Here is a 14,278-nt window from a genome sequence, read left to right on the forward strand (position 1 = left end):
GTCTCCGCCGCCCTGCCCGGCGAGGAGAGGACGCAGCAACTCCCCCGCCACCCCGGACTTACCACCTCGGTGTCTGTTGCTCCATGCCCCAACCTGCGGCCCGCTCCCCCTACGTACCAGCCCGGCCTCGGCACTCACCGGAGGTACTGCGCGCTCTGCAGGCTCATCCTCCGCCGCCGCCGCCGCGTCTTCCCGCGAAGCCTCCGTGGGTCTCTCAGGCTCCTCGGAGCGGCCCCGCGGCACCGCGGGTGCTGGCGGCCGCCGCCATCTTCCTCTCCTCCAGCTCCTCCTCGCTCGGCAGGGGGGTGGGGGTGAATGAGGCGAGGGGGAGGGAGTGGGGAAAGCTGCTCTCGCTGCTGCTCTGGCCCGTGGGGCGCAGGGACACTCCGACCCGGGGGGGAGGGGGAGGGAGGAGGGGCGGGGGAAAGAGGAGAAGCAGAGGAAGTCGGCGACCGGGCGAGGGAGGGGGTCCCTCTCGCGAGATTTCAGCAGCGCCTGTCCCCTCAGTGATTTCCGCCTCTCTGTAGCGCTCCCTTTTGGGATCAACGAGCTGTGTGGCGCCTGTGCGGCTTCTGAGAGACCGGCTGGTGGCGCTTGGAGGCTTCCTGCCAATCCACCCTTCTCCTCCCGCGCAAGGGGGCAATCCCAACCCCACCACCGGGAACACCCAGGCCAAAAGAACGGGAGTTACACTCAAAGTCTTCCCCCTTCTTATCACTCCTGCCGATTTCCCTCTTCCTTTTTGCACGCCTCCACTCTTCCCCACCGGAAACGCCGCCCCTTCCTCCTACAGTTCCTCCCAGCAGTCCCTCAACGCTTGTCTTCCCTCGCGCGTAGAGAGTGACTCGAAGGACCCCCTCTCCTCTTCGCTGCAGCCCCTCCCCATGCACGCTGGGAGACTCTTGGAGGGGATAAGGTGGGGCCCGGAGAGGAAGAGAAAAGAAGACAATCGGATTGGATAGGCAGCTGCCATGGCAACTGGAGGCTGTGGTTATATTGTCATAGTAACCGATGTGTGCGGACAGGGTCACCCTCCCCTTGGCCAATGGATTCCCAGGAAACCGCCCAGGGTTCCCCGTTTGGCTTCCCTTCCATCTAAAGTCCTCCCCCAAGTTAGGAATCGATGTAGTTCTCCCCGGTGGTGAAGTCCACTTCCTCCTCCCTTCCCACTTCCCACAGCAATTGGGGGGACACCCCGAGGCATTCACCATGGGCTTTTCCACCCGCCTGCGAGCGGGAACCACCTCCGTAGTTTCCTCTCAGAGCCGGGCGTGGAGAGGGCTGGGCCTGCGAAGAGGATGCATGGCCTGGAGGCTGGTGGGCGGCGGGCTGGAGTCGGGAGGGCGAGGCGGCAGCGCCAAGCGGCGAGGAAGGGCAAGGGGTTTCCCCACAACTGCCTTGGGCTCTGGGAGGCGGGATCCCGCCTGGACGGGGTCCCTGAGGGAGGAGAGCGGCACACGACAGCCGCGATGCCTTCCCTGCCGACGGGGATAGCCGACTTCTGGCGAGTCGACCCCTCCCCCAAATCCACCCCACCCGCGTACTCCCTCCTGACCTAGCTGTCGCGAGCCTGCCGCGAGGAGGCCAGGGTGAGGGTGGGAACACATCCTAGAAGGCTAACACGTGGTTTTCTATCATTTAAGCCGGGGACAAGCCGGAAGGCTGACTAGCGCCATCACTCTGATAGGCACCCCGCAGTGGGGATCCTGCTTGATTATTAAAGGCAGACCTCCAAGTTCCTCCCTGCTCTGCAACCTTTCTCCTCTCACGGGTCTGCAGTGTTTTAAAAGTCGTCATTCTGTGTCGTTGAGTTAGAGAGGAAAACATCGGATAAAAGAGGATCAAGAAGAACGAACCCTAGATACATCTGTCTGGTGAAAGGAGTCTAGGAAAAGAAGTTTCATTCTCAGAACAAATCTTTTTGGATATTTATTATGTGTATTTTGTGTCAGGTTTCGGGCCAAAAAGCTGAAATAAAGAACGAAGTCAATAATAATATGAAGTGTATGAGAAATAGCTGGAAAATTCATCATCCATGACTTGAAGAAATTGACGTTTTACAAGTTATATTTTCGGTTCGTATTGTGGAGTCATTTAAGGAGCTATCCCAAATTACTTTAGGATATGTAACTATATAAAACCTTCCAAGAATGCAGCCCTCATAGGATAGTTAAAATAAGGATTTTAATGGGCTATTTTGATTTGGTTTGGTCTGGTTTGGCTACCTGATTCCTGCTGTCTTTTTCTACGCCAGGTGAAGAGGCACTTTCAAGATCCTTCTCTGAGACCTGCACCAATAAGACTATACCAATGTTCAGTTGAAACATCAGGTATAAGTTTAGCGGAAACGAAAGTACAACCTGCTTTGAAATAAATTCCAAGGACAGATTGTCATTAACGAAATAGAAAGTGGACTATGCCCCTCATGCTGCCAGCGCCTGGTATGATGCGGCGTGACACGCAGCGCTTGCGGCAGTACAATGCCCCCAATCACCCGCCCCGCCCCGACGCGCCGCCCACTCACGGCAAAGAGAGCCACCTAGTGAGGGATTATTCTCATTTCCGCGGTGGGGTTCTGCTTTGCCTTCTACCATGAGCGCCCAAGGATAGAGACTCCTACTACCTATTACCTCAAATAGCCTACATTTCTTTCCGAAAATTTATTGGCTAGATATATTTTTTTTAATTTAAAGACCAGTGTGATCGCGTATTGGTTAGATTTTTTAATTGGTTAGATTTCAACCAGAATAAAAATTGTAATAATTACCCCCTTACTAATCATGGTAATAGCCATTTATGTCTGTGGCACATATCTCCAATAAAGAGTGTATGAACAGTTATCATACATTCCTGATAAGCAATCTAGGAAAATATTACTACTATCTTCTCATTTTGGAAATAGAGAAACGGATCAGAAAGATGAATCCTTTTGTTAGTGTTTGCTGATTTATTCCATAAACATTTACTGAGTACTTATTATATTTCAGACACTGTTCTGGTTATGATGGACACCACAATGAAAGAGACCTGGTCCCTGTCTTGAGGAAATCCAACTGCTGGTAGAGAGCTCAGAGTAATGATTAGGATGCAATATGAGGGATGCAGTAATTGGGGTAAGAACAAAGTAGGAACACATGAGGTCAGAAATAATAAAGTCTGTGTTTTATAGCAGCTTTCCTAAGAATCTTATAAGAGTCTTCAATAGCTTTACAATATCTCTAGCTAAATAGAAGAATAGTAGTATATTTTAGAGATTAGAAGACTTTGATACTAATATTAAAATTACCTTCAAAAATCAATAGGACTCAGAAAAATTATTACCTTCTATTTATATACTGTTTAATACACATTTTCCATTTTCATCTATTTCCACTTGTCCTAGTCAACAAACTTGTAGAATTACAGACATCTTTCTTTTTGCAATAGATATTGTTCACCTTTTCCCCCCCTACAGATATAAGATCACATCTAAACCAAAAGAAATTAAAGAGAAGCTTCCTTACTTACATTAATCCTACCAGATTTTGTTTTTGGGTTTGTCTTTTTGGCTAAGTGATTTCATGGAAAGATCACAAGCTAACGGACCTGAGTATGCATTCTAACTCTGCCATCTTGGTATCTGAACTTCAGTTTGCTCCTTGACCAAAATGGAAGCATTACCTGTTATAGGCTTCCTGTGACCTTTAATGATGACATACATGATTGAGTGCCCATTATACAACACTGAACTTGATAAACATTAAATTTTTTTCTGCCTTTTTGCTTTTTTTTTTTTTTTTTTGAGACAGAGTCTTACTCTGTCACCCAGGCTGGAGTGCAGTGGCACAATTTCAGCTCACTGCAACTTCTGCCTCCTGGGTTCAGGCAATTCTTGTGCTTCAGCCTCCCAAGTAGCTGGGACTACAGGTGTGTGCCACCATGCCCAGCTAATTTTTGTATTTTCAGTAGAGACAAGGTTCACCATGTTGTCCAGGCTGGTCTCAAACTCCTGACCTCAAGTGATCCACCTGCCTTGGCCTCCCAAAGTTCTGGGATTACAGGTGTGAGCCACCTTGCCCAGTCCCTTTTGCTCTTTTATATCAAGCTAAAAAGAGTAAAATAGAACTACTACAGCATAACATTATTTTTTAAAATAATACTCTATCTAGTCTTTTTTTTTTTTTTAAATAGAGATGCAGCCTAACTGTATTGCCCAGGCTATCTCTAACTCCTGGCCACAAGCAGTCCTCCCGCCTCAGCCTCACAAGTAGCTGGGATTTTAGGTGTGAATCACTGTACCCAGCTCTCAATCTAGTCTTTGTCTATAATACTCATAGGTCTGAACTCACATTCAAATCTATTGGCATCCAGTGCTAGAAGATAGATTTCTTTATTCATGACTGATTACAGAAAAGAACACAATATTAGGACATTGTGAGTCCAATGCTAGAGATTTAAAACTTTTCAAAAACCTTTTATCACATAAAACAGCCTAATATAACCACATTTCTGTCCAAGTAGATAGAATGGCCTCTTTTCAATCAAACACTGAGTACTTGCTGAGAAGATACTCTTAACATTCTTACCAAATTTACCCAGAGCTTTGGTAACCTGACGATTAATACATAGCAGGCCTCCTCCCTCTTTATAATAATAGACAGCCTGTGCCATGACATCGTAACAAGCCCTAATTTATTTTAATATTTATCCTACATATTCTGAATGTTTATAAATCCTGTGCACAATTAGGAACTTGGTAAATCATTCTCATCAAAGCAGAAACACATTTATTATCAGTTGCATACTCAGTACACAATATGTGTGAAGCTAGCCATTCATTCCTCTTCAGTACCACACCTCAGACCATAGAGTTAAGTGAGTCAATCAAATGAGTAATTCATTCTCTTCAAATAGTGAGTCAGATACAAATTGACATTTAAATTCAGGTCTCCTGTTGCTCAAGATTTCTTAGATCAAGGGTCAGTAGCCTTTTTCAGACAGTTTGCCAAGTGTATATTTATTCATTAACTCCAAAGAGGGAGTCTTTTAGCCTGAAGAATAGTCGGGAACCATTGCAGTCCAAGATTGAAGAAAAGAAACTTCTGATTTGGGAGGCACTGAGGTGACAGTTGGGGAATAATATTCAGAGCTTTCTCTCCCCCTTCACTTCTCCATTCTCCTAATATTTACTAAGGGAAATCTTATTATCTTCAAGGTTTCCCCCAACTCCCAATAAGCAAATACCTCTGAGAAATTACCACACCTAAAATTCTTATCTGCTGATTTAATGGACACAATCTGGAGAAGACAAGAAGAGATGCTCATAGGAAAGATTGAAAAGTATTGAAAAACCAAAACAAAAACCCTAGCCTCTCTTATTTTATTGGCAGAAGGCCTTAGTGTTCATGCATCTCTTTACTACCCGAAGCACAGTACTTACTGAAATCATCTTGTGGGTCCCTAATCTAACAGCAACATATTTCATGTCAAAGTCTGTTGAGTTACCTAGAAGTTGCCATATTTTTCTTAAAACACCCAACTAAAATAACATAATCTTTTAATATTTTCTAGTTTCTACTTTCCTAACTTTTATCAGGTAGATACTACTTTGGAGCACTAAGAATGTGATACTGATATTCACTGTCATAAATCTGTTCTTCAAAACCATGGGAAACATGTACATGCATGTACACATGCACACACTGATATGGTTTGGCCCTATGTCCCTGCCCAAATCTGATCTCTATTTATAATCCCCACATGTTGAGGGAGGGACCTGTAATCCCCACGTGTCCAGGGAGGGAGGTGATTGGATCATGGGGGTGGTTTCCCCCATGCTGTTCTCATGATAGTGAGTGAGTTCTCACAAGATCTTATGTTTTTGTAAGTGTTTGGAACTTCCTCCTTTGTTTGTCTCTCCCTGCTGCCTTGTAAAGAAGGTGCATTTTTCCCCTTCCACCATGATTGTAAGTTTCCTGAGGCCTCCCCAACTATATGGAACTGTGAGTCAATTAAACCCCCTTTGCTTATAAATTACCCAGTCTCGGGTAGTATCTTTATAGCAGTGTGAAAATGAAATAACACACACCTTCCTCTTTTCCCTGACATTATTATTGTACCAATTCAGTTGGCAATTCAAGTTAAAATGTGATAAAGATGAAAAGCAAAGAAACTTAGGACTTAGGTCCATCACTTCAAGGCATACTAAGAATATGCATCCAAGCACTTTTTTGCTTTGCTTAACAATCCCAGGGTCTTTTCTATTCTCAGAAAACTTTTACATATCAAAAACCTGGATAGTTTGTTCCATATATGTAAAAGTTCTTTCTTTTCTTTTCTTTTTCTTTTTCTTTCTTTCTTTTTTTTTTTTTTTTTTTTTTTTTTTTGAGACAGGGTCTTGCTTTTTTGCCCAGGCTGGAGTATAGTGGCATGATCACACCTTACTGCAGCCTCAACCCCCGGGCTCAAGTAATTCTCCTGCCTCAGCCTCTCGAGTAGCTGGGACTACAGGCTTCCCTCACGATGCCCAGCTAATTTTTTTATTTTTTGTAGAAACAGCAGTCTCCCTATGTTGCCCAGGCTGGTCTCAAACTCCTGGGCTCAAGAAAACCTCCAGCCTTGGCTTCCCAAAGTAATGGGATTACAGGTGAGCCACCTCACCTGGTCATATTTGTTAAAATTCTTAATATTAGCCTGGCACAGTGACAGGTGCCTATAATCTCAGCTACTCAGGAGGCTGAGGCAGGTGGATCACTTGAGCCAAGGAGTTTGGGGCCAGCCTGGGCAACATAGCAAGGCTCCATCTTAAAAACAATTCTTAATATTGTTGGGTTAAGATGTAAGAGCACATTCTGGAACAAATTAAATAGTAAATTAATGTGTACGTATATTCCACATTTTAGCTATGTTAAGCTTTTTAAAAAGTTTTTTCCCCTGGCTTTAAGTCTCCATTGCTTTTCCATTACCCTTAGGATAAAGTTTCCAATCCTTATGATGACCTCTGTTCTGGTCTCTGCCTGCCTCCTCTCTGACAACCCTCCCCACCCCCTGGTATCACCACTCTAGCTATAGTGACCTTCTGTTAGGTCCTTGAATAAGCAGTGTTCTTTTCTTCTCGGAGCCTTTAGATAAGTTGTTCCCTCTATCTAGGTAATTCTTCTCCGCAGACTACTCTTATGTCTACGTATGCTTTAAGCCTAAATCTGAACTTCTTTGGACGAGCTTTCTCTACTTTCCAACCCCCAACCATTAGGCTAAGTTAGCTAAACCGTTTATATGTTCCCATAGCACTCTGCCCTTCTTTTTCATGGCATTTGTAAGTCTTTCATATTTGTAAATCTTTGTTTAATGTCTGTTACCTCCAATTGTAAGCTCTGTAAGAGTAGATGCTGTGCCTATTTTGCTTACTCTTGTATTATCACTTCCCTAGCAGAACACCAGATACAAAGAATGCTCAATAAATGTTCATTAAGTCAAGGAATTAAAAAACAAAAACTAAATTAATAGAAATTTGGGAGCTGGGCACAATGGCTCACACCTGTAATCTCAGCACTTTGGGAGGCCAAGGTGGAAGACTGCTTCAGCCCAGGAATTCGAGACCAGCCTGGGCAACATAGTGAGACCCTATCTCTAAAACAAAAAAAAAGTTGGACCACGTATTCTTTAGAAGTAATCCTAAAGCAGTAAGAAAATAATTTTATTGGGCCTTCAACTAATCTCGGTAATTGAAATTGCTATTACATTTAACAAGATTAAAGTTTTAATTAAATGAAATATTTAAGCAATGAGTAAAATGCACAGTTATAAGATGAAGGATAACTCATCAGTTATCTCACAACAGCGTCTCAGACTTCGATGTAGAAAAAGTCTTCAACGTCCAAATTATTTTTATTTAACTTTATGTTTTTTAATTTGAGATTAGGTGCAGTTAATTCTTTCATTATGTGGCAGGAGAGGGTGCTAGGGAAGGATGGCAAAAGAGAAGAGAGGCTATCAGCTAATTAGAATGTAATACAAAAAGTTACCTTTAAAATTTCGGAAAGAAAATTGGATCAGGGTGTAGAATGGAAAGCTCAGTGGTCTCTATTTTTCACCAGAGAAGTGTTTATAAATTCTAGCATTATTATTGTTAATTTTTTTGCCTGTAATGGAATAGGGCTAAGTAAACTGAATGTAGGATTTTAAGGAAAGGGCTATATCCAATTTCAAAGTAAATGTGATAATTATGTTTCTGGAGGCAGGTTCTGAATTCAATTCAATTAAATAAGGCATGTAACATATGTAAGCAGCCTGGTACTTAGTAGACACTCAACGAATGCTCTTACTTTATATAAAGGGTGAATAAGAACTGCATACACACTCTAATTAATGTAGGTTAAATGCACCTTTAAAAACAAATACAAACTGCTGTAGAGGTACACAGCATACTGCCTCAAAACTATATGACCAGTTTTATCATATGACCCTTCCTTCCTTCCTTCCTTCTTCTTTCTTTCTCTGTCTTTTCTTTCTTGCCCTGCCCTGTCCTCTCCTCCCCTCCCCTTCCCTCCCTTCCCCTCCCCTCTTCCCTCCCCTCCCCTCTCTTTTCTTTTCTTTACTTTTTTTCACTTTTCTTCCTCTCCTCTCTCCTCTCCTCTCCTCTCCTCTCCTTTCTTTTAGACAGGGTCTCACTCTGTTGCCCAGGCAGGAGTGCAGTGGTGCAATCACGGCTCACTACAGCCTCAACCTCCTGGGCTCAAGTGATTCTCCCACCTCAAGTTCCCAAGTAGCTGGACTACAGGCATGTACCAGCATGCCCAGCTAAATTTTCTTTATTTTTGAGGTCTCACTGTGTCTGCCAGGCTGGTCATGAACTCCTGACCTCAAGTGATAAGTGATCCTCCCACCTCAGCCTCCCAGTGTGCTGGGGTTACAGGTGTGAGCCACCATGCCTGGCCAGTATAAATTCTTTCATCTATTTGTGAAGGATATCTCAGTTCATTAGCTGTTTTATATTTGAATGAAATAAGAGCCAAGATCTGGTTCAAAGCTAAAGAGGATAAGGAGGCTTCTACGGCGCAAAACCAGCTGCTTATGCTTTCCCCTGCCCTCTTTCAAACTAACACCTCTGGAATGGCTTTGGCTTGCATGCTGTTTCACTCTCGTGCTCTCTCAACCATTGGCTATAATGTTCCCATTATGGTCCTCCAAGTCATCCATTTCTTTGTCCAAGAGGACACGAATAGTTTTAATTTTTGTCGTTGTTGTTGTTGTTTTGTTGTTGTTTTGAGACAGGGTCTCTCACTATCACCCAGGCTGTAGCGTAGTGGCATAATCACAGCTCACTGCAGCCTCAACCTGCCAGGCTCAAGCCATTCTCCCACCTCAACCTCCTGAGTACCTGGGGCTACAGGCACATGTCACCACGCCTGGCTAATTTTTGTATTTTTAGTAGAGATGGAGTTTCTTCATGTTTCTCAGGCTGGTTTTGAACTCCTGGGCTCAAGCAATCCACCTGCCTTAACCTCCCAAAGTGCTGGGATTACAGGCATGAGTCACTGCACCCCACCAGTTTTAGTTCTTTAACAATGTTCCTGTGGGTAAGACCAGGACTAGAAGGCATGCCAAATAACTGGAATGCCAACATTTCCAAAATACAGGCAGCAGTGGCCTAGATGTTACAGAAGGTTACCAGCTGTAGAAAGAAGCTGAAATTAATTTTCTCTAAGTATTTGAGGAACAGTCAAATTTTAGCATGAAAGCACTGTAGGAATGTTAGGTAGAATTGAGTTTAGTATCTATAGAGCATGTTCAATTGATGATGATCAATTCCTATCTTTCTCTGCTTTTTCAAGACAAATCTATATCGAAACTAAAACTTTACTTCTGGGAATCTTAATCTTGGTGTATCCTGCTACTATGGAGAAGTTTGATGAGCTGTGGATCCTCTAGAATTTTAGTATTTAGTAATTTATTCAGTCTTTCAGTCTTTTCATAAATAGAATTTTCATTGTATCAGGTCATATGCTAGTCATTAGGGTGAAAATGGTGAACAAACAGTCCTGCTCTCAGAGCTTAAGTTTAAAAGACAGTTAAGTAAAAGGGAAGTTATATTATAGAGTGACAAATGCCGTGGTAGAGGTCTTTGGAACCATTCCACTTGAGATCGAGTACAGACATGCAATCAGATAATCCACGTAAGTGTCCCAGTCAACTGTAAAGTCCTTCAGAATGAGATTTTGCATAGTTTACTTGTTCACATTCTATTTCCCAGCAGGAAAAGGAATACATACAGCTCATCTACCAGAAAAGTGATGGAAAACCATGGCTAAAAGTATACTAAATTATGCCTGAAAGATACAAAACTATAGATGTAAAGTGCAACTGTGAAATAGAATTACATAGAAAATGGTCATAAATATAATAAAATGTTAATAGCAGCTATTTCTGAGGTAGACTACTTACGGTTGGCTTTAATTTCATACATTTTTCAACATTTTCTGCCAATCAAAAAGCAAAGTTGAGTTTATTATGGTTATTGTTGTTTTGGTGGTGGTTAGCATTGTTTTTAAAGAATGCCTGAACTTCTATATTATAGAAGTCTGAAAGTAACATTAGACATTGAAAAGGAAGCACATTAAAGATAAGTGTAGGGCCGGGCGCAGTGGCTCACGCCTGTAATCCCAGCTACTTGGGAGGCTGAAGCAGAAGAATTACTTGAATCCGGGAGGTGGAGGTTGTAGTGAGCCGAGATTGCGCCACTGCACTCCAGCCTGGGCAACAGAGTGAGACTCTGTCTAAAGGAAAAAAAAGAAAGAAAAAAGATAAGTGTAATAGCTTTTCACAACTGATGATTGAAAAAAACAATCTTGTTACAGCCAATTCCTGTGGCTCTAATGCAGTATCAGGCACTAATACTTATGTATGAGCAAAAATTGATGAGGATGATCATGTTTTAATACACCAGTACAGACCAAAATGCCTCTTTGGTAATTTTCAGATCTACTTCTGGGAACCGTCACAGCCTGAGAAAGATGGCATGCCCTGAATGGAATTCACAGAGAATTATTTTAAGTAAAAGAAGTTTAAAGTTATATCTTTATTTGTCTTTATTTGCCATTTTGCCTTTTCTTACCTTTAAAATTATTTTCTCCTCCTCCCTCAACTCTAGGTCATGCTACTGGCCCCGCCCAGTTATGTAACAACTTGCATTTCCTCAATTCTCTGGAATGTGGCCAGTCAGGAACTTCCACATTTGGTTTTTTTTTTTTTTTTCCCCCCATTTGTGGGTAAGAAAGTAAAAGAGGCAGGAAAACTGAATTGAGAAAGAAGAAAGAATAGGGGAAGAGAGAAAGAAAAAAGAAAACCATGAAGCCTGGAAGAGGAGAAAGAAGAGATAGATGAGCAAAGAAGCACATTGCCTGGTGGTAGTAATAGTTGTCAGACACCCATCTATTATAATCTGTTTTCCATGGGAGATTTTAAGAAGAGGCTAGATCCCCAGTCTGTCTTAAAATCAAGAAAAGGGACTCTGTTGCCTCTAAAGTATACTTCCAGACTCAGCAATCTCTAAATTCTGAGTGGGGCATCCCTAGTTTTGCTGCCTAAAATCTATGACAGTTGGAAATGATTCCATTTAAGATCCAGTTCAAGAAGCTATACACCCTGAGGAACTTTATATTGCCATTTAAAGGACTGATATTCTCCAGATTGCTTGAGCCCAGGAGTTCGAGACCAGCCTGGGCAACATGGCAAAACTCCATCTCTACCAAAAAAAAAAAAAAACAAAATTAGCTGGGCATGGTGGTACACATCTGTAGAACCAGCTACTCTGGAGGCTGAGCTGAGAGAACCCCTTGAGCCTAGGAGATGGAGGTTGCTGTGAGCCAAGATCGTGCCACTGCACTCAAGCCTGGGTGACAGAGCCAGACGCTATCTCATAAATAAATAAATGTCAATATTCTCCAAAACAGATTGTATCATTTGAATTTGGACTTTGTGTACACTTGATACTACACTTAATCTTTGCCAAAAGGCCGAGAAGCAATGGACTTTGGGTACAAGGTGGAATATCACTCTACTCTCACCCATTTTAGTATGAGTGAAAATACCATTTAAAACAAAACAAAACAAAACAAAATAAGGTAGTCCAGACAGTTGTAAACTACTGTATATTCTGCAGAAAGTCCTCTTTTACCCCTCAGGTAAGCTTCAGATAGATAGCCAGGAACCTTTGAACTAAATCTAATAATCTCGTGTAAATTTTCATTTTCTCCTTTTTTTTTTTTTTGAGACGTATCTTGCTCTGTCACGCAGGCTGGAGTGCAGTGGCGTAATCTCAGTTCACTGCAACCTCTGCCTCCAGGATTCAAGCAATTCTCATGCCTCAGCCTCCCAAGTAGCTGGGATTACTGGTGCATGCCACCATGCCCAGTTAATTTTTTGTATTTTTAGTGGAGACAGGGTTTCACCATGTTGGCTAGGCTGGTCTCAAACTCCTGACCTCAAGTCATCTGCCCACCTCAGCCTCCCAAAGTGCTGGAATTACAGGCGTGAGTCACCACACCCATTTGGTAGTACTAATTATGTTTTCTTTACCCAAATTATCTTTTACCTTGAATTTAATGATATTAAAAATCTTTTTTCATTCTACCACTTTAACCTCATGTTTTTTGGGTTTTTTGTGTTTTTTTTTTTGTTTGTTTATTTTTTTTTTGAGACAGGGTCTTACTGTGTTGCTGGGCTGGAGTGTAGTGCAGTGGCATGATCATGGCCCATTGCATCCTTGATCTCCTGGGATCAAGCAATCCTCCCACCTCAGCCTCTTGAGTAGCTGGGACCACAAGTGTGCACCACCACACCCAGCTAATTTTTTTATTTTGTGTAGAGATGGGGTTTCACCATGTTGCCCAGGCTGGTCTCAAACTCCTGGGCTCAAACAATCCACCCGCCTCAACTTCCCAAAGTGCTGGGATTACATGGGTGAGCCACCGTGCCCAGCCTAACCTCATCTTTAATTCATTATACTGCTATGGTTCTAGTGGTACTTAACAAATGTGTGACTATAGAAATTCCTTAAATGGAAATATAATGACAGAACTGGGTGATTTATTGGATGGGAAGGAATCAAGAAGACTCTCAGGTTTCTGCTTGAGAAATGGATGAAAATAGAAAATGTAAGAGAGAAGGAACAGGTTTGGAGAGGTGTATGGGATGTGGAGATAATGAATTTATTTTGGACATGCTGAACTACATTTGTCTGGGGTTGAGAAAACTTGTGTATCTGGAGAACATGAGAGAAATCTGTACTAGAGTTGTAGCTTTGGGAGTCATCAGCAGTTAGATAGTAATTAAAGCTACTTGTGTGGTTTTCAGAAAGCTTGCCTACAAAATGAATGAAAGATAGTTTTGTTTTATAAAGAGGTGGGAGACTTCAGCAGGAAAACATCCGATATAGAAAAATCAGGGATAGAGGCCAGCCAGGCATGGTGGCTCATGCTTGTAATCCCAGCACTTTGGGAGGCGGAAGCTGGAGGATCACTTAAGCCCAAGAGTTTAAGACCCACATGGGCAACAAAGCAAGACCCTCGTCTCCATAAAAAATAAAATAGGTCAGGTACGGTGGCTCAACACCTGTAATCCCAGCACTTTGGGAGGCCGAGGTGGGCAGATCACCTGAGGTTAAGAGTTTGAGACCAGCCTGGCCAACATGGTGAAACCTTGTCTCTACTAAAAATACAAAAAAATTAGCTGGCTGTGGTGGTGCACACCTGTAGTCCCAGCTACTTGGGGAGGCTGAGGCAGGAGAGTCGCTTGAACCCAGGAGGTGGAGGTTGCAGTGAGCCAAGATCATGCCACTGCACTCCAGCCTGGGTGACAGAGGGAGACTCCATCTTAAAAATAAAATAAAATAAAATTACTTGGGCATGGTGGCATGCACCTATAGTCCCAGCTACTGGGAAGGCTGAGGTGGGACGATCTCTTGAGCCCAGGAATTCGAGGCTACAGTGAGCTATGATCATGCTACTGTACTTCAGCCTGGGAGACAGAGCAAGACCCTGTCTCAAAAAAAAAAAAAAAAAAAAAAAAAAAGAGGGAGAGAGAGAGGTAGATAAGAGTGAGGCCTCTGGGGAAATGAGAAAAAGTAGATTCCAGAACATAAATGCAGAGAGGAAAATCTCTTCTCTGGTAGAATAATAATGAGATATAATTGTGGTGTTTTCCTCCACACACCTTTTCTTACACTCCTTCCCTACTGGATTTCAAAACTTAAGGTTACAAAAATGCATAGACTTTGAAAAAATTTAGGACAAAGACTAAT

At 42.7% G+C, this 14,278-nt stretch overlaps 1 protein-coding gene, 1 long non-coding RNA gene and 1 pseudogene across 33 annotated transcripts in view; 1 reads left to right on the top strand and 2 right to left on the bottom strand.

Annotated features, from left to right (window-relative positions):
- SMG7 (SMG7 nonsense mediated mRNA decay factor) overlaps positions 1–1,561 on the bottom strand; it is an 82,831-nt gene extending 81,270 nt beyond the window's left edge. For 3 of the 32 annotated variants that reach the window (XM_063810527.1, XM_063810533.1, XM_063810491.1), the window contains exon 1: positions 139–918. Coding sequence is in view for 4 of the 32 variants with exons in the window: in XM_024350512.3 (XP_024206280.1) it covers positions 139–167 (29 nt within the window). In the remaining 28 variants the exon portion in view is untranslated. Of the gene's footprint in view, positions 1–138 lie in introns of all 32 variants that reach the window. The other 29 variants (XM_024350512.3, XM_016933922.4, XM_024350509.3 and 26 more) reach the window with 20 other exon arrangements.
- Positions 1,562–1,952: 391 nt separating this feature from the next.
- On the top strand, positions 1,953–11,923 carry LOC107969542 (uncharacterized). The gene is made up of 5 exons (XR_001711462.4): positions 1,953–2,075; positions 2,255–2,330; positions 2,988–3,113; positions 10,958–11,031; positions 11,129–11,923. It is a non-coding gene; the product is annotated as an uncharacterized LOC107969542 (long non-coding RNA).
- Positions 11,829–12,005, bottom strand: LOC112206917 (U2 spliceosomal RNA; annotated as a pseudogene).
- Between the last annotated feature and the right edge of the window lie 2,273 nt (positions 12,006–14,278).

Source organism: Pan troglodytes, chromosome 1, assembly GCF_028858775.2.
Source record: "Pan troglodytes isolate AG18354 chromosome 1, NHGRI_mPanTro3-v2.0_pri, whole genome shotgun sequence".
Taxonomy (NCBI): Eukaryota; Metazoa; Chordata; class Mammalia; order Primates; family Hominidae; genus Pan; species Pan troglodytes.